The 27,947-nt window shown below is 36.5% G+C and overlaps 1 protein-coding gene across 5 annotated transcripts; it reads left to right on the top strand.

Annotated features, from left to right (window-relative positions):
* Positions 1 to 905: 905 nt before the first annotated feature.
* Positions 906 to 27,769, top strand: AP1S2 (adaptor related protein complex 1 subunit sigma 2). 5 transcript variants are annotated; one of them, XR_001436851.3, is made up of 6 exons: positions 906 to 1,027; positions 3,157 to 3,335; positions 9,175 to 9,283; positions 9,908 to 10,045; positions 13,991 to 14,086; positions 26,209 to 27,769. XR_001436851.3 is itself a non-coding variant. In XM_015104804.3 (5 exons), the coding sequence occupies exons 2-5, from the start codon at positions 3,157 to 3,159 to the stop codon at positions 26,254 to 26,256; spliced, it is 474 nt and encodes a 157-aa protein (XP_014960290.1). In that variant the 5' UTR covers positions 906 to 1,027; the 3' UTR covers positions 26,257 to 27,769. The 5 variants fall into 5 exon arrangements, 3 of the variants coding, with proteins under 3 accessions (XP_014960290.1, XP_014960291.1, XP_014960292.1); XR_001436853.4 differs by lacking the exon at positions 26,209 to 27,769 and adding an exon at positions 15,581 to 15,732; XM_015104804.3 differs by lacking the exon at positions 13,991 to 14,086.
* Positions 27,770 to 27,947: the final 178 nt, after the last annotated feature.

The following is a 27,947-nucleotide window of genomic DNA, read 5'->3' as shown; positions in this document are numbered from 1 at the left end:
CTAATGGGTATATGGGTGAGTGAGGCTTCATAGGAGCTGTGACATTTGAGAGCAAGGGCATGCCAGGCAGAGAAAGTCGTCGGCAAGACTAAACTGGAACCCAAGCGGCTGTGGGGGAGGTGAGGGTGAAAGAAGCGGAATCTAGAAGAGGTGCCGGTCGGGCTTTTCAGCAGGGAACGGACAGTAACTCCTCAGGTTCGCAGCACTGAGGATGAGCGAGGCAAGCCCCGGCAAGAGACAGTTGCAGTTTGGGGCGAAAAGGTGTCTAGGACTGCAGCACTGCGATGGGAAGGGCCGGATTCCGGGTGGTTTTGAGGCAAAGTAATTGCAAAAAAGCCCTCTAAACGCGGGCACGAGCTCCACGAAAGAGCTTTGTTTTCTTCCGAGTTGCAGCACTCCCTCTCTCCCCTCACCAACAGTACCGGCCATTAAACGGCCCCGTCCCACCCTCTCGGGGCACCGAGAGTTGTCGGAGCTCGAATGCGGTTCTTGGAAGTACGGACCTTCCCTGCCCAGCTTAGTACGGTCAATAAACGGCACAGTGAAACACTGTCTTCTCTCCACAAAATAGACCCGACAGCCGCGCGCGTCAGAGAAGCGCACTCAGGAGAGCGCAGGCGCGCCAGCCCTGGCAACAGCCGCTTCCGGGTCACGTGGCCTGGCTTCCGGTCCGGACCTCCCTCTCGGTAGAGACGCGGCCAATCAGATTCCTCGGACTTCGCGGTCACCTGAGCTGCCTTCGGAGCCGTTGGCAACAGCCGAGCTGCAGCCAGCGCACCGCCCAGCCCGCCCCTCTGCTCGCCGCAGCCCCGGCTCCTCCCTCGTCCGGCCCCCGGGGCGGGGTCTGTCGGCTCGCCCTCCCCTCTCAGCCTAAGCCTTCCCTCCGCGAACCGGGTCCCCTCCCCACAGCAAAACGGCTTCTCTTCCTCAGCTCAGCGACAGGGGCTTCCCCTTAGTCGCCGCCGCCGACGCTGCCGCCGCCGCCGCCGCCGGCCGAGCCCCGCCGCAGTCGCGGCCCGCGGCCGCCGTAAGTCCCGGGAGGCGAGCGGGGACACCGGGGTCGGGGAGTGGGGAGGGAGGGTCGGGCGAGCCCCCCGCCGCCCAACGAGCGCCTGGACGACCCCACCCCGCGCCCGCCCGCCCGGCCCGCTACTGGGGCACCGCGCCCCGAAACTCACTTCTCTTTGCTTCCGCGCCCCTCTCCACTCGGCGCCGCGTCCCGGGCTGCGGGGGCCAGTTTCGGACGCTGCAGCGGGTCCGCGGCACCTGTGGTTTGGGAATCGCCTCAAGTTTTGCGGGGCATTTGCGGGCGGGGTCGGCGGCCGGGGGCGGCGGAGACGGAGGACTCTTGGCGCCCCCTGCGCGGCGGCGGTTGCCATTGTCTTCCCCGCTCCTTGCTTGTCACCTCGCCCGGGCTCGATCGGTCAGTGATGGAGTGCGGCCCCGTGGGGCGGCGGGCAGGCAACGGCCCCTGGCCCCGAGCCCGCTCCGCGGCCGAGCCCATTGTTTTTAATACCAATCTCCAGGAATTGAGGCGCCTTGTGATTTGAAGCAAAATCGGAGCGTTGGTTTTTAACTAGAGGGAAGGAATACTTGTGCCTTGCGACCAGGCATCATCCTATGTTAACATATAATTTATTTTAAAGAGCATAAATTATTTATTCGTCATATAAAGTGATGGTGGGGAGAGATGGAGGACCTTGCTATAGACTCCCTTGAGTCCTAGAGTTTCAAAAGCAAACCCCCAGTCCTCCTGGTCTCCAAGATCCTGGAATACGGGTCTGTTCTTTTCCAAGTTCTGCTAACGGGTTTGCGTGAAACATTGTCCAGTTGATGCGTTACTTGCTGTCCCTTTCTAATGTCGCTGTCTTAACAGGACTTCTGTATGAGGCACTTTGACATCACCAGTGTTGTTCGTTTATTTCGTGCCAGTGATGCGTTTTAAGTGTGATGTTAACAGCCAGTTTCAACTTTATTTAAGTTAAATTGTCGCATCGTAAATTTCTAAATACCTTATTGATGCCCGTTTGGATTATTACAAAAAGCGGCAATGATTTCTTGGTGAAATTTAGCGCCCATTTTATTCAGATGGATGGTGTAAATTCCCCCACCCCATGTTCAAATTCAGTATGGTGTGGTTAATACCAAGAGTCAGGCTGAATCCTACTTGCAGAAACTAGTACTGAAACTTAGAATAATTAAAAGAAAAGAAAATATCTAATTTCTACCTTTAAATTACCTTTGTAGAAACAATGCTTTCTGTTTGCAGTTGGGGAGACTGAATTACAAGAAGGTTTCCTTAAAAATTAAAACATGTAGACTAATCATCATTTGCAGATTCTAAATAAATGTATACAAAATAGTTTGTGTGAAATACACTAGAATTCAGCATCCACTCCATCTGTAGATGCTATGTTTTTAAATCGTTTTAAATGAAGTATTTCGTGTAATGTCTGAATGTGTGTAGCTCTTAGTTTGGCTTTTTAAAGGTTTATATTCTCTTCCGTAAAACTATATTAACTCACTTTATTGTGTGTATATTTATGTTGGAATTTTTAAAATGAGATGCGAATTTTTTTAATCAGGCTTTTATTAAGAAAAATGTGTTTATGGGATTTTTTTGGTTTATATTTTAGTTCTTTTGTTTTGCTTAAAATATGTAAACATAAACTGAAGACAGCATTTCAAGTTATAGCAGTCTGTCTACAAGTAATTCAGTTTGGCTCTAGAACAGCTTATTCTGTGTAGGGTGGAAAATAGTAGGTCTGTTTATTTCAAATGCATCTAAACCAGTTGATGTCAACAGTTCTCTTTTGATCCATATACATTCCTATAGCACACATACACAATAGTTTCTTAAATTGCAAGAATTATCTTTCTTTTTCATCAGAATTTTCACCTCACCTGTTTTTGTCCTCCCCCTCTCCTCCAAACTTAAATGGAACAGGGTGAGGTGGGAGGATTTGCATCTGGTGGAAAGATCTTTCTACAAGAATTTCCTGCTATTTTAACTAGCATAGAAATATTGATGGCTACTCATCATTTGTTGGCTAAACGCCCTGTCCCTCAAAGCTTCTCTTTGCCACGTGTCATCTTAATCTTAACTTTATTGAATCAAAGTATTGCCTGTAATCTTGGTTCTGTTTATCTTAACAGATGCAGTTTATGTTGCTTTTTAGTCGTCAGGGAAAGCTTCGACTGCAGAAATGGTATGTCCCATTATCAGACAAAGAGAAGAAAAAGATCACAAGAGAACTTGTTCAAACCGTTTTAGCACGGAAACCTAAAATGTGCAGCTTTCTTGAATGGCGAGATCTGAAGATTGTTTACAAAAGGTATAATTTTTATTTATTAGAAGGATGAAATAGAATCAGTTATTAGATCATTTATAATGTGGAAATTGCAGACTTTCAAGAGATTACATTTATAAATAAAGATTACTAAAGATATAAATGAAATAGTCTTAAGGTAAAGCTTTGTACTTTTAAGATAACTACTGTTTTGGTGAAATGATAAAATCATGGGACTCTTTTTAAACGAAATTATGTAACTAAAGGCATAAATGATACTTCATGCTTAATCATCTTTTTAGGAAAACTGAAAGAATTCATTTCTTTGCAGGGGAAAATAAAGTCAGTATTTTAAATTGTGTGAGTAATTTTCTGAATTTAGATAAGCATTTACCTCCCCCTCCTTTCTCCCCGCAAATCCGTAATGACTGGTATTCGATATGCCTTTTAATCTGACTTTCAGAATCTCTTATTCATGTATAAACTCCTTGGATATGTACACTGTTTTAGTCATAGATGTTTAAAAATCGGATATATACACGACTTGTTCGTTACTGCTTATTAGTTTGAAGTACACTTGTTGCTGTGGTGGTGGTGTGATTAGATCTGGTAGATAGATAATTTTGCCCAGAACAGATTTTAAAAATTTTGATGTTGCAAAATGACTCATAGATTGGCTTTGAACACTAAGCTTTTAAATGATGTTATACGTCTTTATTAATAGCTGAAACCTTTTTGATACCTTAAACTTCTCAAGATTGTTCTAATAGGGTTAAAAGAAATATAATCACTTTGTTTCTTCACTATTTCTGTTCCCTTACAGTTAACTTTCTGAATTTAAGATAAGAATGTTCATGCATATAAAAATTCTCTTCTGTGGGGGCTGTGCAGAGAACTAACTATGGATTGCAAGGAGGGTCAAAGAGAAGTCTGGGTGTTATCTCAATTTTCATTTATTCCACTCTACTATGGATGGGGTTGTGGGCAAGATGGCAAAGAAAGACATGAAGATTATAGAACATGTAGAATTTTTAAAATACCATGGATGACTCTAACAATTTTTAAAATACCATAGACTCCTCTTTACAATCGAATGAATTTAGTCATCTTTGGGTGATTTTGTATCCAGTGTTTGCTGTAGTATTTGTTGAGAAAACTCATAAAAATACCATTTTAGAGGTGGAAGATGTTTTAGAGTAATCTAGTCAAGTGTTTTGTTTTTTTTTTTTTTTTAAAGAAACTTTTTGTCCCAGAGATGAAACCTTAAATGAAACAAGTGGAAGTGGAGGTGCTTGTGTGACTGTATCTCTACTCACTTGGCTTCCACCCTCTGTGTAGGGCTCCTGAGTTTGAAAACCACTACTGTTGGTCAAAACTGAGTTTTATTTTAAAAAAATGAGAATTTGGGAGAAGTGACTTGTCCAAGGTCAGTTGCTCATGACTGCCATAGGGGCCAGAACTCAAATCTTAAACCTGGAGGCAAGGGTTTTAAGCTGGGATGAGAAGAAAATTTGCATTTCTTTAAGGATCCTGTAGTTGGAAAATGGGTAGGGGGAGGGCTGAGACTGGCACCTGAGGGATCTATTAGGTTATGGTGGTCCTGAAGGAAGATTTCTGCTATGGGCTCAGCAGGTGGAAGAGTTGTTGCTGAGGTAAGTTTGGTAAGACTTGGTCATTGCTAGAAGCAGGCAGGGCAGTGAAAGAGGGGGAGGACTGGGGTGATTCCGCACTTCTGGTTCAGCTGATGAGGTAAATGGTGAGGTAGAAAGTTGACTTTGAGGAGCCTGTGTGACTTCGATTTGGAGATGCCTAGGTTTCTCAGGGTGGGCATAGGCATGGACGTCTGGGGGGAAATGAGGCGTAAAGTGTTAATCACCAGCATTTAAGCGGCAGACAGAGGGTAAGTTATAGGGTCAGTCACCTTAGGAGAGGGGAGAGAGTTCAAAACTAAGGTCACCAGTGCCAAATGTTGCATGAAGGTCAACTAAAGTGAAGAATCTATTAGATTTTACAGTGAGCATTTCACAAAATGTCCTTTTCAGTGAAATAGTAGAGACAGAACTCTTGAAAAAATAGGACAAAGTGTGAAGAGGTAGAGACAATAAAACAGCAGGTGTAGACTGTTGGGGGGGGGTGGGGGGGGCGGGGGAAGCTTTGCTATGAAGGACAGAAGAGGTGATAACCACCCATAGACAGGAGTGGGGAGACAGGGTTAAAAAATGGCATGAGAAACTTAAGCTTATTTCTAGATGGGGAAAGGAGTCCCCCATGTGGAGGAGGAAAATACTAGCAAGGGAATCAGTCCCGGGAATCAAGATTCTTGGAGCTGAAGGAGATGGCCTGTCCATCAAGAGGAAAGAAGCACTAGTTGGTACTGTGCATAGCATTCAGCCCATCCATGTTGGGATACTGCTTTTTCTGTTGTAAAAACCTATAAAATGTAGTCTCACCTGACTCTGATATTTACATCAAATTCCTATAAATAAAGATGCATTTAAAAATACCAGCTTTGCTAAGATGAAATTCACATACAAAAGTTAGATCCCATTTTATACTAGAAACTTTCCTAGCACCTTAAGGACATTTTTTTGGTAGATATGAACAGGTGATTATTTCCCTAGTCCAGCTGGAAGAGAAGACCTTTTAAGTAAAAGAATTACCACTTAGCTCCTGAGAAATTCTGAACTAGCATTTTTTGCTGTTCATATCACCAAGTGATCTTTCTGTTTGCCTTTTTCAAGTTGCCTCATCCACATTCTTTATTCCTGAGCCTTTCTTACAGTTGCCCCTCTTGGGGAGGGAGAGGTGAGAGAGTGGAGTAAGCTGAAAAAATAGACTGAAAATCTGGGGACTTAAGTTCAATTCCTTTGTGCCATTAGTTTTGTGACTTTGAACAGGTCATTTTGCCTTTGTTTCCTCATCTCTAAAATAAATACTCTTGAAGATCCTGCGAAGACAGAAAACACTATGCTTTTTTGATTCCTATTTTGTGCAGCATGTTACAGGATTAAAGTCTTTAAAAAATATACACCTACCAATTACGAGCTTCAGAATTTGTTTAAGAGTACTGTATTGATTTTCTTCACTAACAAAAGAATTTTTAATGACATACCAGTAGAATATTGAGAACAGTTTGGTTACGTTCATCCATAGTCAGCTGATATTTAGCTGACTGGGGAGAAGTCATGTGTTATGAATATAAGAATAGGCACTTTCAGATGTTCTCTGAGTGCCAGTAATTAGAGTAAGCCTTAATCTACTCTGCTAAAAATAACCAAACATACCTTCTTTCTTACTAGTCTATTAATTTTACTTCAGATTTAGACTTACAAATAGGCACTGAGAGAACAAAATGAATTCATTATTGAATTTTTTTTTTTAAATCACTTGGTTCTAAAAATAAGGAATACTCTTCAGGTTCTCTTGGTAATCTTTTACTAAATCAGTATAACAATTTTTCTTTCCCTCAGAGCATGTGAAATATTGCTTTGAATATGTTTTAATTTTTACCAGTTGCAGGATTACTTTATTTAATACAGTTTTGGACTGTAGTTTTTAATATAAAACTTGGGCTCTGGAGTCAGATTACTGTTCCTGAGAAGGTTACTCAGTTAAGCCCAAATCTCCTATAAATGCAAATAATAATGGTATCTCTCTGAAAGTTTTTTTGTGAGGATTAAAATGGTAAATTATGCCAAGGCCTTAGGTAACATATAGTGCCTTAGTCACAGTGAGGATTCAATGAATGTTACCTGTTATTATGCTTCTGTTTCTTCCTTAAACTTTTTGGAACGAGGTGCCTTCTTATGGCCTAATAACTAGATGTTCACCTACAGTGAAGAATTCATTTAATTTGATATTAAAATAATATTTCTGAATGATTCATACAATCTAGGACCTTTGACTACTGTTTAAATGCTATTTATTTATAAGTAAAAGGCAGTTCTGTGTTTAAGGAGCAAGAGTGATGTAAGCATTAGATTGCTTAACAGTAGCATTGGAGAAATCTTGAAATTAAAAGTAAAAGGAATTTTACCCAACATTGCCTATTAGTAAATTCTTTCTAGTAGAATTTATTTAGCACTGTGTTCATATCAGCTAGTCGTGTCAGTTTTTTATTTACCATTTTTAATATCTTTCCCTTTAATCTTTAGTTTTATTAATTCAGAGAATCTTATGTGTCATTTGTATCAGTTTTCCAGATTTACAACTCTATTTGAGCAGCATGGGTTAAGGAGGATGGAAGGTTGGGTTGGAATATCTCATTGCCTTTAAAGCAATAAACAGAATAGTGCTGGGAGAGGGAGCGCTTTGTTAGTAAAGTTGGAGGTGGTGCATGTTGTGCCCTTTATGATAATAAATGAATGTGCTTGAATGCCTTCTCAAAGACTGCAGGAGACCAACCATTTAAAATAACATCGTGAATGTAGAAATCAGATAGAATGGACATGGCAACTAGTGTACGTGTATGACAAGGGAGTCACTATGGTAGGTGGAAAAAGGCCTGGAGTTAAGGTCTCAAGATCAGATTTCTTGTCCCAGTTCAACCACTTGGCAGGCCTTGTACTTTTGGGCCTCTGTTTTCTTCTGTAATCAAGGATGATGGTGTTTACTGTTGAAAAGCTCAAATAAGAGGAAATGTTTTTTGGTAATATTGAAATTAATAGTGTTATGAAAATGCTAGTTATTCTCAGACTGAAGAGCAGAAATTCATTGGATTTCAAAACTGAGGTTGTATGTGTGTGTGTTTGTGTATTATTTTACATTAATGCTATGAGCAGTGATTACCCATTGTTTTTCCTAAAAATTGCTTAAATGCTCCTCAGTGGAAATTATAACGGCACCTGAGACTTATTTGGAATGTCTTAGTTTTTCATTTTGTTCCTTTTCAAAAGCTTCAAACACATTTAAACCATTTGAAAATACTTTTAATCCTCCTCAAAGGACTTGGTTAGGTCATCCTTTGTTGTGCCTCAAGGTTTTGTGTTAATAAGTTTTGGCTTCCTTGGGTCAAGTATAACCTAGTCCCATGTACTAGAATTCTTATTTGGAGAATATGAGTTTTCCAACCTTATACCTTCTTCAAGGGTAAATAGCCTGAACTTCAACAAGGAAAACTTAGAAAATTTGAGGACATGTCTTAGTTTTCCCTGTTCTCTTTCTGCAACTTCTGTGATACTTGCAACTTGTTTTTTTTCCCTCAAGGCTTATTTTCCACAATCCTATATACCTCCTTTAAAAATAATTCTATGCTGTTAGGAGTCAAGATGGTAGTTACCTTTGGGGATAGGAGGCTGTGACCTGGAGAGGTTAGAAGAGGGGCTTCAGAGGTTCAGTAATAATTCTGTTTTGTGGTCCAAGTGCTGGTACCACAGGTACGTTCACAGTGAAAACTCATCAAGCTGTACATTTATGACTTGAGGTCTTCTCTGTGTGTATATTACGTTTTAGTAAAACAGTCCAGAACATTGACTTCATGTTGACAGTATCTTCAATAAATCCTTCAGTTGGAAAGTTTATTTTCTTCCCTGTTTACTTGTGGTTTGAAATAGTCACACAGTGCATTTTGTTTTAAGTAAAATTCAGAACAACGTATGTCAACTATGTTTTAGAATATTCCTACAAAAGGAGCCTGAATGAAGGAAGAGCAAATAAATAACTCTTTCTAGATAGTGTGTGATTTTTTTTTTTGCTTTCCTGTACTTTTCAGAATTTCTTTTTTGTACATTTATTATTTTATAGTCTAGGAGAAAAACAATTTGCTGTTGTAAAGAGGAAATAAATTGTATAGGCACAAGGTCTTTCACGATAGGATATGAAAGTATATTTTAGAAAATACATGATTATAGGGTAAATGTTTTTCTGCATCTGTTTTTTGTTACAGATATGCCAGTCTGTATTTTTGCTGTGCTATTGAGGACCAGGACAACGAACTAATTACCCTGGAAATAATTCATCGTTACGTGGAATTACTTGACAAGTATTTTGGCAGTGTGAGTAGTATTTTGTTTTAGGAAATTGAATGCCATAATATATATTTTTTAACCTTTTCTGTAACAAGTTTATTATTTGTCTTCAGAATTCTATTTGACAGTAACCTCAAGAGAGGGAAGGAATGACTCTATTTCTTGTCATTGAATGTCAGAATTGCCTAGTCAGTTAACTGCCAGAATTGCTTGACCCCACAGACCTACTCATTTAATTATGCTGGTGAGAATGAAGTTTAAAATAGTGAAATAGAAAGGAGTCCAGCTGTAAAGATTAATATACTGGAAGTGCTTAGTATAGAATTTAGATTTGGTTAGCACTTGTAATCATATTACCCAGAAATATGTAAATATTTCAAAAGAGCAGTCTTTATGAGTAGAAAATCATTATTAAGTTGCCCAAGTTAGGAGCTTGCAGAACCTGGTCTTTCTTAGCTTGAAGGCATTGTGTGTTTCAAGTACTTGAGACTTGAAGTTAAGCTGACTAAATCAATGATGCTTAGTTAGCAGGATTGCCATTTTTAGATATAATTAGATTAATTCACTCTGGTCAGATTTTATTGACTACCTGATAGTAGATAAATATCTTCTGCTTTCTTCAGGTTTTATTTATTTATTTTTGCTTTTCAGGTGTGTGAACTTGATATCATTTTCAATTTTGAGAAGGCTTATTTTATTTTGGATGAGTTTCTTTTGGGAGGAGAAGTTCAGGAGACATCCAAGAAGAATGTCCTTAAAGCAATTGAGCAGGCTGATCTACTGCAGGAGGTAAGCTACTCAGAGTTCTCTTAACTAGACACTGGCATGTTTTGCTCTTGCTAGGGAAGTCTCAGTCATCTTCCCTCATTCTTACAGTTTCAGAAATTACTCTGAAGCATGCTTGGCATGTAGTGTCCATGTGCAGTTTATTGATTGGCATATTTGTCAGTCACGTCAACTCAGTTATCTGTGGATGTATTGTTTACTTTGGAGATGGTCTGGAGATGGCCCATTTTTGGACCCCAAAACACCAAAGTCCAAACATTTAGAGGGACAGACTACTTTAAGATGGGAAAAGTAGGAGTAATTTGAGAACTCTGTGTCTGTTGTTCTGAATTACTTAAGATAACCCCTTATTTCATTAGTGTCTGCAATGAGGAGTTGACTGTGAGATTATGGCATTTTCATTCCAAGTTGGTTCATATTTTCATCCCATGTCCATTAAGTGCAAATGTAGCCAAGCAAATGATAGTGTTTTATTATATTTTTTGTAGAGTCCTCTAGTTTCTTGTTAGCAAAACTAACTGAAAAGTATTTCTACTTCTCTTTGCTTTTCTTGAATACAAACCCACATTTTGTCAAACAGCTACATTCTTGTCTTGCCTTGATATCACAAGAACCACTGATAAAACCCCCTTCACTTTCTAATTTCCAGTTGTCTTTGGTTAAATGTATATTTGATGCTTCTGTACCTTCAATTTCTGAAGCTAAAAATTCATAGATAAGGCTACCTTTCCTGAAAAACTTAATGATACATTAATTCAGGTACCTAGTTGAATTATGCTTTAGTCATAATTGAAGTTTAATCAAATAGAAAATTTGTAGCAAGAGGAGGAATTAGTCAATATTAAAAAATGTTACTTGTTTTCATTACAGTAAGAATCTTTTATATTATTATTGAAGGAGGTTTTAAATCAGAGTAAATCTTTTTTCTTCATTATAATTTATTAACTGTTGGCCTCATTCGGGCTTCTCATTCAGGATCTCTCAGTAATCCCTCTGCATCAGTCACTGATTTAGGTCAGTTGTGGGGATTGTTTGAAGTTGGGATGACAACATCTATAACATACATAAATTAAACATTAGACAGTGATTTTTTACATTTAATGATACTGAGTTACCAAAACAGGGGTTAAGGTGCCTGCAGAATGAAGTATTTTGTTGACAGCCCTAATACCATCTGCTGCTCACTAGTGAAATGAACACAGCCCCTTTTCTGTGTGTGTATGGTTTACTATAGTTTTTTATTAATTGATTGCATACTTGTCTTTGGGAGTTTTTTTTCTTTAAGTGTCAGGTGTGCTGACTACACACTCCTATTCTACTGTTATAAAATTGGGTTAAAGTTAGCACCTCCTTATTTTGCTGTTTGCTGACCAGACTTTTCTGAAAATTAGGTCAAAACAAGGGTCATAACTTGGAAATTTTTCATATTTGTTCCTTTATTTGATCACTTTTATATTTTATTATTATGGAACTATATTCTGTTGTATCAGATCCTGGTATTTCCTTTAGTTTGTTTATCATTTCCTAATTAACTACATTTGCCTTAAAACATTTCTATAGTTGTTGAAGTTAAGCTTTTATTTTTAATATGTTTTTTCTGGAGAATAATGTTTAGTGCATTGATACCTTCTTGTGTTTGGGTTGTTTTTTAAACTTTACTGGGAAATCGCTATATACTTTACAATATGACAAATATGCTGAATTTACTTTATAGCCTGTATTGAATAATGTACTAGAGGATCAGAAAGTTATTACATGTACATGTTTGTGAATGTGTGTGTGTGTCTCCCCTATAAAAGTATTTTAATAAGAAGGCTCCTTTTTTGAAGTTGTATTTTATATCTCTAAGTGGGAAAAGTAGGAATGGAGAGAGAAGCATGGGATGTCCATAGTTCCATGCAAAATTCTCCTTACCCCATCTTCACCTAGTTTAAAAAAAAAGTTTACTACTGTTGGTTATAGTTCCTTGTCTTTAGAAGAGACAAGGCCCTATTTCTCTTCTGTGACTACCTTTACATTTGTTTTCTTGGTACATAAACCGAATTGATAACTACTAAGGACATTTTCTATTCAATGGACCAAGTGAACCATTTTTCTTAATTTCCCCATGCAAGCAAGTCTTAAGGAGACAGAAAGTGGCTGGTCCATTCTGAATTTACAATGATGTTAAGGCCTTTATGAAACCAAGCTAAAGTCTGTATAAGGCAGTTAAGCTTCAGGTTATTCTGTTCAGTTTAACAGTTTAACTTGTTTATTCATATTATTCACCAACAACATATTGTCACAGGAAATCCAGGATGATAAGATGTTTCCTAAAACAGTCATTTATATGTTGATACATGATACAAGTTTACATCTCTGGGAGAGTATTTGAATCTTATGTTCACCAAATAGATGATAGAATATGATGAGAAAAAACATTCCACAGACTGCTAAAATGATTTGTCTGGACACTGTGATAATAAAAAAGAACTTCGATGATAGCTAATCCTTACTGAGCACCTAGATGTGGGGCATCCTATGCTAATCATCAGGATTTCCTGAGAAAGGGTCCTGAGAGCTTTTTAACCAATGAAGTAGAGGCTCAGTGAAGTTCCAGTGACTGATCCTAGGTAGCAGTTGGCAAAACCAGGATTCTAAACCCAGATCTGCTAGACTTCAGAACTGTATGAAATCTTAACCACTGTGTTCTGTCTGCCCCAACTCCCATTCAGGTATTTTCTTGGTATGTATATTTTAAACATTCTGTTTTAGATACCAAGTTCTGTTTGCCTCAGTAATATAGTAAAGAAATTCCCTATTCTCCTGGAAATATTGTCCAGTTTATCAGTAGTTGGAATTCATTAATCGGATATATAGATATACATTAGTATTTTTCAAGTCATCTCTTGTTGGGTTTATCAGAATGTCTAAATCTATAGTAGCTTTTTTGGTCTTATAATTTAGGGTATAATAATCACTTAGTTTATGTCATGAAATGATTTTGCTTCCAAAATTGTACATATAGCTGTAAAGACACTTATCTAAATGCAGTCTTAAATTTGTAGAAGTCCAAATTTATTTTAGTTTACATATATCATGATTTTTTTTTTCCTGGTGTCAGGTCTTTTACTTGAATCAATTGTTCTGAACACCAAAGATGACTGAACTATATTGAAAATATCTGCTGGCTTAAAGATACATGCAAATCACAAAATAATTTTGGTTTTAATCCTTTTTTAATTTTGTGAAATAATACATTTCTATCTTTATGAATTTTTATTTTCAGAAATAGTTCTTTGAAATGTCTCTTTTACTTTGTGTAAATGTTATGTAGTTTGTCTAGGTAGTCCTTCATTTCATAGGCAAATAGGGTAGGACATCAGTGGATAAAGTAGATTTTGTATTAGCATTTTACACTCAGTAATGAGAACATAAAATGAATGTTTATTTGAATCATAATTACTAAAATATCAGACATTGTGATTAAAAAATAAAGATATCTTTCTTATTTTACTTACTTAGTAAAGAAGGGTTCAGTTTTAATATTTCTAGACTGAACTCTGTTTATTTCTTTTGGTATTCCAGTGTATGACTCCTTAATTAGATTTGGGGGTAAAGCCCAGAAAAATTGGTCCATTATCCAATTTTTAATGTTTGACCGTTGGAATTTAAAACATATTTTCTTAACATGCCACTAGTACTTAACTTGATTCTTAAATTATTAAAGTGCAACATGCTGAGATTGCTAAATTGACTTTTTTTTTTTGCAATACTTGAACATTTTCCCTAGCACCAAATACCTATTTTAAGCTAGATTAGATTTTTTTTGGAGGGAGGGCATGGGGGAGTGGTATAGTTGGGGTTTATTTTATAAACATTACATATAATGACCAAGGAAATAATAGAGTGCATATTCTTTGTGAAGTCAGGCACTTACCAGTTTTTCTCTGCTCCTTAATTTTATAGAGCCAGAATGAAGAATGGGGAGGTTTGTCTGAGGATATCTTATGATAAAGAGCAGTCTAAGGCTTTAGTCCCTTTGACCCCCCAACTTATTTATTGGTAACTACTAAATTTACCATTTTTGTGGCATGGATAAGATGGGGTGTTATGCAAAAACTGTTGCACGTGAAATGATTTCAAGTCCTTGCTTGATCTGTGAAGATCAAATAGTTAAATACTGGGCGTTGGGCTTTAACCCTTAGCGGTAGATGCATGATGGTGTTGATCAGCGCTTTGAGATGTGTCAGCCTTTTTTTTTTATACTAACAGCATCATTTTCAAATTTGTGGAGGCTTTCCTTTTGAGCTTTGTTTGCTGTTGGTATTGTTTCTCACTAAAGTAATCTGAGAAATGAAAAACAAGTGAGGTACCAAAAGCAAGCATTACACTCATGAATTTGCTTCTACTTCACGGTGGTCCACTATATAAACAGGTTTATTGGATTTACAGTTGTTAATTTGCCTCATCTAGAAAGTGGTGCTCTATGGAAAATTAGTGCTGCTAAAATTGATTTGTTTTAGTGCTGGGGCTGCATGATATATCTTAGTACTATACAACATCTTTGTGGAAGTAGTAATTAATAAATCTGTTGGACTGCATAAAAACGGAAAGGTAAGAATCTTAGGCGACAAAGGGATTTCTTTAAACATGGATCTTTTGTAAATTAAAAGTATTTTAAGTAAGTACATACTTATCAAAGTATTTGATAACATGCTTCTTAATAAGTTTTTTTAATTAAAATCTTGCTAATTAAGAATATTAAGGCATTGGGTAGTTAAACTCTATTAAGAATATCTTACATTGTTTTAAAAATCAGATGCTTTCAAATATGTACAGTAATATACAGTAATATAACAGCAAAAAGCATTTTGATAAAAATCCTCTTAGATTGGTTTTAATAAGACAAACTCCTATAATTCCTTTGTAATTACCACTGTTTATGTTAAAACCTTTAAGCCTAAACCTTCTTTTCAGTTGGGTTAAAAATTAACAAGGCTATAGTCCTTTATACCAGCATATTTTAATTTTTTATATGTTAACTTGATTGGGTTCTACTAGAACCGATTCTGGATAAGTGAGGTTTAGTTACATTAATGCTTCAAATGGAAAACACAGAAGGATAGATACAGAGAAAACAGAAGGTGGAACAAATCTTGCCTTTCACTTTGCATTTAATAAGAAGCAATTTGGCCAATGCCCTTGGTCACTGGTTTTCAGGTTGTAATCATTCACTCTATGTCTTTCGAGCTCTTTTTCCTTTGCTTTTCAGAATTTTGAGAATTTCCTCCTTACTCTTTCATTTTAATTCATTTTGAGCCAACTCTTGCTACTCTGGTCTATTTGTAATAAAAGTCGGAATAACTTAAAATATTCAGTTACTGTAAATCTGATTTTCCGAAGTATTTGACAAGAAGCCACAGTAATACCATACTTTTTTATATCACAATAGTTACATATACATAAACTTAAATTATATATGCTTACTCGTATTTCTTGTTTTATAGTCTCATGTTGTCTGTTCTTTTTTTTTAATGCTGATCCTGATCTACTAAGTTGATTGCATGAGCCCTAGGATTGAGACCTGCACAGGGACCTGCAAAGAACATATTCCTAGGTGTTGGTGATGGTTTTGTTTATTTATGTATTTATTTTTTAAAATTAAAGTAAGTTGACATGATTTTAAAAAAAAAGTACTTTCTGAAAAATTTCAGTGTTTGAGTTCTTTTTTTACGCTCCTCTGAGACATTGGTGGTTTTTTTTTTTTTGCTTTTTCTGTGGTCTTTTTTAAAATAAAAATTCCCACTATAGGAATACAAGCAAAGACACTAGAATATAATCTTACCCACCAACCAGAGAATTAGATTAATTCTGGTTCTCAACTGGAGTTGGGAGTAGGGCAGTTGTGCCTCCTCAGGGGACACTGGGCAATGGCTGGACACATTTTTTATTGTTACTACTAGCCACTACTAGCCATGAGGTGCCACTGGCATCTAGTAGGTGAAGATCAAAGATGCTATTAAATATCTAACAATGCCCAGAACAGCCCTCTCAGAGTAAGAAATTATCCTGCCTCAAGTGTCAATGGTGCTGAGGTCCAGAAACCCTGGTTTAATTTAACACCGTGTAATATATAAAGATTTCATTTACAGATTTCATTTATATTTATGGACTGCTACATCTTTTCGATATAATATGCAGATTACAAATGACTAGCCAAAAATGAGTCAAAAGTATAAGGGGAAAAAAACCCTAAAAATTGTGAAGAAAGGGATAAATGTACTCAAGAACATGTAAATGGCTATAAAACTCACCTCTGTGATTCACCAAAATTACTTTTACTTGATCAAAAATAACTTTTGATAACCAGAGATAACCCACAGCAAAACTTATGGGATGTCACTGTATAATTTAATTTCCTCAACAACTAAATCTGTTAACATTTATTCATGTTATTTAGTTTTTGTCTGGAAACAAAATTGAGCATACCCTGTAGGCAGTTAGAACACTTGAACTTGCTGCCAATTTCCCTATCCACCTTAGGGATTTGATAATTCCTTATGAGAGGAATAGTTTAAATGACCAGAAATTACATATATAATATAGACTTATATTGTACATACATACTTTTTTATTGTTTTTCTTTTATGCCCTATTAGCCTTATAGAATTTACTTAGTAAAGAGAATATTTGAAATTCAGTGATTCCAAGAAATCATTTATATTTTGAAAACCTTGGTTAAATTTAGGGCATTTCAAGTTATGATCCAAATGGAAGACCAAGACAAATACAATACAATTACCCTAAGATGTACTTAAAACTATTTCTTTACAGTCTAAAGTTATATTTACTAAGTTAATTATTCTGCTTCTTTATTTTTATTTTTTTGGTTTGTTTCTTGGATTGGCAAAGAATTGTTTTCTCCTTATGAGCACTTAAATTTGTATTCTATTTTGGAGGATTAGTTTAGTGATATCTATTAACAAATGTGTACACTTTTTGCCCCATTAGTTACACTTGAAGGAATTTTATCCAACAGAAATACACAAATGCACTAAGACACACGCTGGGTATAATACTAAACCATTGGAACCTAATCAGATGTCCATCAATGGGAAATAGGTTAAGAAAATTACAGTATACCATATATGAAACTGTTACCTGGCTATAAAAGAAATGAGGTCAATTTCTATGTAATGATATGGAAAGATACTCAAGGTTTATCAAGTAAGAAAAGATCTAGGAATAGGACATTAAAAGTATTACCTCTGATGATATTTGAGGTCCCCCCCACCTCCTGTTTTAAAACATGTAATGTAAAAAAAAAAATCACTCAACTTTCCTAGTGCTTCAGAAGTGCTTGTGAAATAAGACACCATGAGTCCTGTCATCTAAAAGATACCACATTAAGTGCTTTCATTTTTTTCTCTTTTTACTCATTGCTAAAAAGAGATCTTCATGAGTTTGGACACTCAGCGGCCCTTTGGTCTTTAGATCAAGTAATAGGGTTCCAGAGGTAAGAGTAAGGACTTTGCCACAGTATTCAGTAAAAACTAGCACTGTATTCTAGAACATGAAGGATTAAGGATACTACATTATAGTGCATGGAATAAGTGAAGCCCCTTTAAGAAAAACTGGAGTGTAGCAGTAACTTCAAATTATACTTATTTATATATATATATATATATTTTTTAGGGCTTCCCTGGTGACTCAGTGGTAAAGAATCCACCTGCTAATGCAGGAGACACAGGTTCAATCCCTGGGTTGGAAAAATACCCTGGAAAAGGAAGTGGTACCCCACTCCAGTATTCTTGCCTGGAGAAGCCCATGGGCAAAGGAGCCCAGTGGACCACAGTCCATAGGGTCTCAAAGGGTCGACACGAACCTGCGTGCATATGTATATATATTATTAAATGTACGTAATTTTCTCTTTGATTGCCTTGCATACCAGAAAGAAAAATCAGGATACTAGGTTTTCCGTTTTGGATCCATACCACTAGTTTATTTAAGCACTTCTCGTCCCAACAAGACTTAAGCCTTTAGATGATTTTACTTGTGAGTCATCAGCCTAGTATAGTGAATATCTGGGAATTTTAAGGTAGTGGGGTTTGTTTTAGAAACATAGGTGGCTTTGAGAACAGGTGTAACTTAATTCCTCTCTGCTGTGTTTGTCGTCCTACACTTCCCACTACAGTTCAGTTCAGTCGCTCAGTCGTGTCCGACTCTTTGCGACCCCATGAATCGCAGCACACCAGGCCTCCCTGTCCATCACCAACTCCTGGAGTTCACTCAGACTCACGTCCATCGAGTCGGTGATGCCATCCAGCCACCTCATCCTGTCGTCCCTTTCTCCTCCTGCCCCCAATCCCTTGGATTGAGAAAAAGATTATTCTTAGGATGGAGGAAAGTTGAATGTGCATGTATACTAAGGAAAAGAGCGAATGCAGAGAGCAATGAAAAACAGGAATAGAATAACGGAAAAAGTATATTGGGAGGGTGAGGGAGGGTGAATAGGAATGGAATCACAAGCATTGGTTTGGGTAAGACGAGTCTTCTCCCTCCTCTGTTTTGAGGTTAATGGGTTTAATGAGCTTAGTGGGCCGTAGATTTCTTTTTTTTCCTCATGAGTTAGGTGAGTTGAGAAACTGTCTAGAGGAGAGCTGCTGGGACTGAGGAGAAAGAAGGGGCAGATAATTTGAAATGTTGAAGGTTTGGCACAGACTTAATGGGGAAGAAGTCAGTGATTTGCCCAGATTAAAGGCCCATTTCAGATTGAAAATAGTAAATATCTAATCTTTATTCCAAAAATAGGTCTCCAGTGTGTACTAAGGGCAACTTGTGGTTTATATTTATTTGTGTAATACACTGGATTAAAATTCTTTTTCTCACTATTTTCCTTTTGGTCTTTATTCCCACATGGTCTATATCACTGACATTTCAGTGTATTTAACTCAGTTTGCTAGGTCATAGAAGACAGTAGGTCTAGTTCTGCAGAGGACTTTCACCCTCCCCGATTCTTAATTAATATAATTATTCCATGACTCATAAAATGTTCTGGTGGTGTGAAGGCCCAGAATACTGGGGTTATATTTAATCCACTATAATGTTTTCCTTGTATATAAGAGAAAAAATAACTGTTAATTATGGGCATATCTATCATTTAACTAAAAATCAACCTTAAGTGTTAAATGGTCATTAAGGCATTTATTTATAGCATAACCTTTTCTGCTTCTGTCGGTTTAAAATGGGAAAGTATTTGAAACATGTTATAGCAACTTAAAAGTGTTGAAAGAATACATTTGTTTTTGTAGATTTTAGAGTTTTTCTTCTTGAAGAATGTTTTTCAGGTGAGGATTTCTGCCTTTGAAGAGTATTCTTCACAATTAACTGGATGCTAATTTCTTGTTTAAGTACAGTAATATGAATCATTGCTATAAAGAATAGTTTGGCTTTATCAACTCTTTTCTTTCCTGGTAGTGGTTTAGTTTAGTTGCTCAGTTGTGTCCAACTCTTTGCAACCCCGTGGACAACAGTTCTTTTCTAAAGGGTAGTAAAAGGTCTGTTAGAAATGCCCCAGGCAGTCAGAGTTGAGAATTGCTCCTATAGAATTGTTCCTTTTCTTTCATGGTTGTCTCCTCTGGTGAGGAACTGCTGTGTACTTGACCCTGTTTGGGAAACTACCTTTTTGTTTTCTTTTTTTTCCTCCCTTACTGAATTTTTCTTTTAATTGTTGGTTTTTACTTGGTGTAATATAAAATTGAGAAACAAAACAAAAAAGATGCAAAGCTATAAAGGCTCAGATATTGGTATTATTTAGGTGAAAGTTTATTTGATAGACTTAAATTTTTCTTGTTCTCGCACCAGAAAACAGAGAATATGTTTTACAGCAAGAGTTTGACTGGGTGTAAGAAAAAGCATACTAGAATACGTGCTGGAGTACTAACATGCATCAAAATGTAGTAGGATATATAAATTCAGTTTGTAATAACAGTCTTGTCAAGTTTGTTACTTATTACGTGAAAAGTTTAATTACATTAAATCCTAAGAGATAGTCCCACTTACTTAACTGATGATATTTTCATAGGAAATTTTGCTCTGATAATGATTCATCATTGGGGCTTATAATTTATTGTTTTACACAGAGAATATTGAAATAGGTTCAGAGTTCATTGACCAAAAAACTATTATTAATATCATTGATACAGAAATAGAATTCCCTCATTAAAATGAAGCATTTGGGGGTTCGATTTATTATTGATATTATTTTAGCTTTTTGCTTTATTTCACAATGTTCCCAGTGGGAGAAAAAAAGCAATTATATCTTTAAACTGTTTAGGGATTATCTGAGGATTAAAATTTTACTGGCTTTTTTCTTCAAATACTTTTGTATTTAATGGTTATTATATAAGGTATCTGTTACATATTTTATTGGAACAGTTTATATTGACTTTGTAGCCTAACAGTTCAAAGTGCCAAGTTGAATAAATAGTAAATTGAGGATATCTTAAAAGCAGTCAAGCAATTTTAAACTTTTTTGAGTCACAAGCCTTTTGGCTCAGGGTATAATTGCTTTGAGAGTCTGATGGTCCATGGGCTGCCTTTTCAGGAAAATCTGTATCTAATTTTGCCCCTGGTTTCAGGGAGTTTTGGAGTCCCTAGATATTCATCTCTTCTGTGCGCTCTAGGGTCAGTTTAAAACCACTTCAGGTTACCTTGTTGATGTGTGAGAAACATCCTTTTAGATACATTTAGAGGCATAGACATTTAACAAATCTGTTTGGTGAATTCTTTAAAATCTGTCTTCAGGATTATTTAAAAAGTAATACCCTTAGTCACAAAGGCATAGTCTTTGGAATTTTCTTTTTTTGGTAAGCTAAGCGAATGATTAAAAACCTCTATTGCTACTAAATAGGTAACTACTTTTCCATTCTTTTCTTGGGAAAGATTTTCCTTTAGAATCTGTAAAAGTTCATGGTCATTCTAGGATGTAATGATTTTCATTAAGGGATTAAATTCCTTTGCTTTATGTAGTAAAATCCTGATGAACTTGAACACTGGCGGGAGGGATTATTCTAACTGGATTTTGAGTTAACTCAGTGTTGACTAGATGACTTATACTGAAAAATCTTTTCAGTATATTTTTAGTAAATACAGTGCTTTTGGATTTTGTAGGACATAGGTCATCATTTTGGTTATTGTTATATACATTAAAGTTATAAAAGATGAATATGAATTCCTGGGCATTGTTTAGAAGCTAAGTATTCCGCCATGAACCAAAATTCTAAAAACAAATTCTAAGTTTCAATTAAGTTTTCTTTGCTGTGCACTGAACATTCTAGAAATCTGATTGTGTCTGTGTCAGTTTGTATACTGTGTGTAAGAATATATGCATTTCTTTTGTAGCCACGTCATGAATATTTTAATGTCCCTGTGTACTAAATGACCACTCATCGTGTATGCAGAATTTCACAGAGGAAATAGAAAGCTGATATGCTTATGAAAGAAAATATCCTCAGCTTGGTGACTGATTGCCTTGTGTAATAATAGAACATTTTAGAACCGTTACCTTTGTAATAATTTTCCTGTTCTCATCCTCTTTTCTGTTTTATTTTCATTCTGTGTGTGATCTTGATACAGCTTTTCCTGCTTGCAACTGGTTTAATTTCTTCTTGAAAAATATGATCTATGATCATTTTGAGTAATGTTTCATTTCAAACACCTACATGTCGTCATTTGTGAACCATCTGTGATTAATCTTGTAAGAGAATACCTAGCAATCATTAAATGTTTACCAAAGAAAATGGAGCTGAAATGCTTGGTCAAAATTAGCAGTGCCACAATATAGCATGATTTGATCTTCAAATGTTGGCAGGATGGGACTATATTTAGGGTATTTATAGTATACATGAGGAAACATTTTTAATTATCACATAAAAGTATATTTGGCAATAATACAAGAAAGTAAAATCTATACTATTATATAATATTTAAGGTAAAACATTAACGATTTCTAAAAAATTTGTAATGCCACATTTATTGACTCATATTTGTGCTATACAATATCAAACAATCCCTCTAAGAACTATCAGAAAGCTATGTCAGAAAAGTCTCTTCTGCAATATCTATTGTTTAAAAGTAAGTAATCCTTTCAAAGTATTAATATAGGGTTTATTTTATATAGTTAAGATTCTAATATTGTTTAAATACTGTAATATTTTACTAGTTATATAGTTAAGTCTGCATTTAGATACTTAATGATTTGTTAAATATGGTTTTATATTTCAGATATTAAAACCTTTAATATTGATCATTGTGTTTTAATAAAACATGCAACATATATTATTATAAAGAGGAAATTACCAAATAATTCATTGTTACTGTTTAGAGAGTTTAAGGCCCAACTTAAGTAAGCTATCATTAAACAAGTTCAAAAGATGCTCAGAGTGGTTTACCACTGAAAGAAGACCTGTGAAAATGTGTATTAGACAGGGGTGCAGATCAGTTGTTTCCATTCTTCCATTCTTGCTGTACTACATAACATTTGAAGCACCTGGATGGGCTATCAAATGATAAATTAGCATTATACATTGATAACATTGGGAAACATTGGTCTTTCATTTCCACTTTTTTCCTCCTTCCCTCCCCCAGCCCTGCAACATGGTATTCATCTGGTTTTAATGCTGCATAAATATGCATTGTCTCATGCCTGTTTGCTTTGGATGCTGTATGCCCAGCTGTAACAAGATGTTGCTTCTTTTGTTATTTGTATACAGCCGCTTGCTTTAAACTAGTAGATTCTGAAATAGCTTTCCTTGCATGTCTAAAATAAAAATATTGCATGTACTTTGTCTCATGTGAATGACTTTTTTCTTCTCCATCCTTTTGACAAGTAATATATTTCATATTTTAATTTTTCAGGTAATTTTTAAAAATGATGGTTTAAATGTAACAAAATTTACTAGTTTAACCATTTTTAAGTGTACAGTTTAGTAGGTTCAGTATATTCACATTGTTGCACAACATATCTCTAGTTTTTCATCTTGCAAAACTGAAACTGTATCCATTAGAAACAACTATTCCCCATTTCCCCTCCCCTCAGCCATTGGTAACCACCTTTCTACTTTGTTTCTATGAATTTGACTAGTTTACATAATAGTTTTTTCTAGATGGTTTTGAGCTACAATTTCAGTGTGAACATGTGAAAATTAATTTTATATTACAATTGATTAAAAAACTAACTTACTATTTGTATAAGTCTCAGTGGAAGAAAATATATAAATGATTCTTTGAAATTAGGCCTTTTAGAAAGGACAGATATTTCAAATGCATTGAGGAGCAATGTGGTTCTCTTCAAGAAATGCTGTCTATATAAGATTGCAAGCAGTGAGCACATAAGGGGAAATCTAACCAGCTTCAACGAGTAGGATGAGGGGGCATGTTTACATGGATAAGCTAAGAATCTTAACTCTATAGAATTCAATGTAGGCACCCTGTAATACATTAAAGGTTGTATGACATTTTAAAAATTATTTAACATTAAGTGAAAATGATTATTTTTAAATTTCCCCCCTTATTTAATATGTGATTCATGAAAACTCTGAGACCGTACAAATAGAACAGTATAAGAAACCCTTATGTACACATCACTCATCTCCAACAACCATCAACAACTCAATGTTGTTTCATAAATCACCACCCTACCATGCCTTTTTTGCCTGAGTATTTTACAGCAAGCCCTAGACATCCTATCATTTCATCTTATATACTTCAGTATGTATCCCTAAGAGATAAGGACAGTCCCCCAAATTAACAGTAATTCCTAATATCTTATTCTTGATTCGTTATTTTCCTAATTGCCTGGAAATTGTATTTTTATAATCAGTTTCTTAGAGCCAGATTCCAAACAAGTTTCACACTGTATCTGATCTTTTTAAGTCTCTATTAATCTTTAATGAAAGTGAAAGTGAAGTCGCTCAGTCGTGTCCGACTCTTTGCCACCCTGTGGACTGTAGCCTACTAGGCTTGTCCCGTCCATGGGATTTTCCAGCCAAGAGTACTGGAGTGGGTTGCCTTTTCCTTCTTCAGGGGATCTTCCTGACACAGGGATCGAACCTAGGTCTCCCTCATTGCAGGCAGACGCTTTACCCTCTGAGCCACCTAAGTACTTTAATAATTAAAGTAATCTTTAATAATTCTGTAAATCTTTAATTTTTACCCTCCCTTGCCTTTTTTTTTTTGGTTAAACTGAGTCTCCTATACGGTAGAATTTCCTCCATTCTGTATTTGGCAGATTATAATGGCGATGTTTAACTTGTTTTCTTATCCTCCATATATATTTAGATCTGTAGCCTGGTTAGGTTGAGGTTCAATTCAGAGGTGGAAAGGAGGGCAAGAATACTTCATAAAAAATAGCCTTTTATCACCAAAGCTGACTTTTACCCATTTTTCCTTAATGCACAAACATACTAAAAGGTCATTATATGAACTTTGTATATAGAGTTGGTTTATAAAAGGCTAAATACCTTTATTTAGATTTCAGTTGTGTCATGTATCAGCTAACATATTTTGAGCACTTTCTGTGAATCAGGCACTAAGCCTTATTTCTCTTAATCTCTACAAATGAAGGTAAGTGCTATGATCCTTGTTTTCCAAATAAGGAGACAGACCAGAGAGTTTAAATAATTAATTTGAGATTATTCCATGTAGTGCTTTACATAAAATTAAATCTAATGTATGGATTTATGGTTTAATTAATTTTTCTTCTCCTGTTTTGTGCTGTACCACAATTAGGATGCAAAAGTAAGTCATTCGGGTACAAAAAATTGTTTTCCTCTGTTAAAATCTAGTATGCCTTTTAATGACAAACTTGTTGCTACTAATACCTGAAATTTGACCTAGTTGGTCCTTTTATTTTGTGCTGTACAAAACTGACACTTTGGAAAATTTTTAATTTTTTAATAGTATGCTTGCTTTGGTTAGTCTTTGGCATTTACAGATGAGTATTGGTTGTTACATAGAACAAAAGGCACTTCTGTCTCAGGTATCAGAGCATTCTTTCTGTATGTTGCTTCCACTGAAGCCATCGGTTGCTCTGGGGAGGTCTGGAAGGTAAGTTCCTGAAGACAGGAATAAATACGTGTGACTCAAAAATAAGAGCAAGGAAAATAAAAATATGTGAAGAATGGGGAGAACTCAGGGGGTTTCCCTGGTCTTTATTTAGGGGAGGTTTTGAATTTTTACACTAAGACAACTTATGTTTTCTGTAGAAAGTGCGAGTCGCTCAGTCGTGTCTGACTCTTTGTGACCCCATGGACTACACAGTCCATGGAATTCTCCAGGCCAGAATACTGGAGTGGGTAGCCTTTTCCTCAGAGAAGGCAATGGCACCCCACTCCAGTACTCTTGCCTGGAAAATCCCATAGACGGAGGAGCCTGGAAGGCTGCAGTCCATGGGGTCGCTGAGGGTCGGACATGACTAAACGACTTCACGTTCACTTTTCACTTATATGCATTGAAGAAGGAAATGGCAACCCACTCCAGTGTTCTTGCCTGCAGAATCCCAGAGACGGGGGAGCCTAATGGGCTGCTGACTATGGGGTCGCACAGAGTCGGACACGACTGAAGTGACTTGGCAGCAGCAGCAGCAGCCTTTCCCTTCTCCAGGGGATCTTCCCAACCCAGGGATCAAACCTAGGTCTCCCACATTACAGGTGGATTCTTTACCAGCTGAGCCACCAAGGAATCCCAAGAATACTGGAGTGGGTAGCCTATCCCTTCTCCAGCAGATCTTCCTGACCCAGGAATCAAACCGGGGTCTCTTGCATTGCAGGCAGATTCTTTACCAACTGAGCTATCAGAGAAGCCTTTCTGTAGAAAGGTCACTATCAATAATTTCCTTAAATGCCAGTGGGTTTGACAGCTTTTTGTATTACAGCAATGGAGCACAGCAGAATTGGTAGGTAATCAGTAGGTATTTAATGCATGCTGAAAAAAATCTTCCTGTGGTCTCTGGTGTTTGGGACACAAATTGCTAAATAAGCACTGGCTCTCCATGGAAGTGCCCAGACTGCTGAACTGCTTGTGTTCAGCTTCTCTGAAACTTGCATGCGCTTCCGTGTCCGTGTCTTCACATTCTCAAACCTCCCCAGATCTGCTTACCAGAGTCTCACATTTTCCCTCCACAGGAAGCTGAAACCCCACGTAGTGTTCTTGAAGAAATTGGACTGACATAACTCTCCTCCCCTGTTGATGACTTCCTGTGGCATTTCACACACTGTAGATGGTCACTGCCTTCATGTCCATGTTAGCTAATGGTGTAAGATGATGTCTTGTCAGTATTACTGTTCTGCTAAGCTGCTTCATTCAGGCCTACACAATTTTTTTTTAAGGGAACTTTGGTTAATCAAGTGATAACAAGGGACTTAAATATGAATTAGAATGAATGCAAAAAAAAAGTAGTTTTTCTGGCTATTTTAAAGTTTATAGGTCCGTTTCTCTTGAATAGGTTATTACTTTTGATTATGTGTATCTATGAGTATGACACAATCAGGCAATATACATTTATTATTCTCTTTGGCAAAAAAATCATGTGAAAGAAACCTGGTTTTATGAAACCAAAGACTACTGCATTTCAGTATATATGCGAATAAAGGGAATTGACATGTCACATATCAAATGAATGGAAATTTCACTCTATGTTGAAACTCAAATTATACCAAAGACCCTTATTAGAAAATAAACACCTTAAAACAAAGGGAATACATACAAAAAACTAATGGAATGATGCTGTTTTACACTAAAAATTATTTCATAGGCATTCCAAACCTGGGACGAGGAACAGAGAGAAGCTGTTTCATAATAGTAAACATACTATTTTTAAGGCCAAGCAACATTTGACTCCGGACAAATTTTTTTGTGGTCATAATCATTTAGTCACTTAGTTGGATTGTTTTTGATGTCTCCCAAATAAAATGAAAATGTTGACTTACCAGGGATTCTTAATAACTGTATCTTATGGAAAATGTGTTGCTCTTTTCACAAAGTGTTGCATAAGTCATTGTTTAAAGCATGAATATTCCTTCTGGGGTGCTTGTTACAGCCAAGTTTATTTTACTCCCCTATTGCTTCCCTCCACTTAGAAGTGCAGTAAACTTTAGGGCAGCTTCCTTCCCTTCCATGGCACTGCCTAGTTATTGGGAGTCCTAAATATAAAAACAGACACCACCTCTCATGAAAGTGTGAGTTGAATGAAGTAAAATGGCATTAGTGGGCACTATATTTTTTAAGGATATAGTCGTTTCAATGTCACTTTTATACATACTTCTACGTATGTAAACGTCTTCACAGTTTACACTTTTCATTTGTATCGCTGGGCTGGATTAAGCTTTGTTGTGATTGTGACCAATATTGAGGCCACGTGAGCACTATCTTACCACATTGCCAATTAGTCATAATAAATGTTCAACGTACACAACTGTAGTGTGTTTTTATCTTTTTCCAAAAGCCTGTCAAACTATGAAGAGCTGCTAAAGGAAGAATTTTTTCAGAAAATTTTCGAGTTAAGATGTTGAAAATTCACCTCCATTTGAATGTGGTGGTGGTTAAAAGCACACACAAGATAAATGGTGGAAGATTTAAGGAGTCTTCATGTACTTCAAACCCATTAAAAAATAATGTGGAGTCCATGCTACTGAGAGCTTATCTACATACTTATTTTCAATCAATAAATGCCGCTTTTAAAACCTTGATGCAGTTGATTTTTCTCTTTCTGAATGAGTTCAAATCACTCTAGGTAATCAAAGGTGTCCTAACTCAACTGGAGTTCCCCTACAAACTGGAGGTACTTGCACACTTGCTGAGATGGATGGGTATAAGCAAATTACTGCATAGTATAAGTACCAAAGCAAAGCTTTGGTTATCTTGA

The sequence above is a fragment of the Ovis aries genome, chromosome X (assembly GCF_016772045.2).
Source record: "Ovis aries strain OAR_USU_Benz2616 breed Rambouillet chromosome X, ARS-UI_Ramb_v3.0, whole genome shotgun sequence".
In the NCBI taxonomy this organism is placed as follows: Eukaryota; Metazoa; Chordata; class Mammalia; order Artiodactyla; family Bovidae; genus Ovis; species Ovis aries.
Note: the sequence above shows the minus strand (reverse complement) of the source record. Positions and strands in the feature narration are given on the sequence as shown.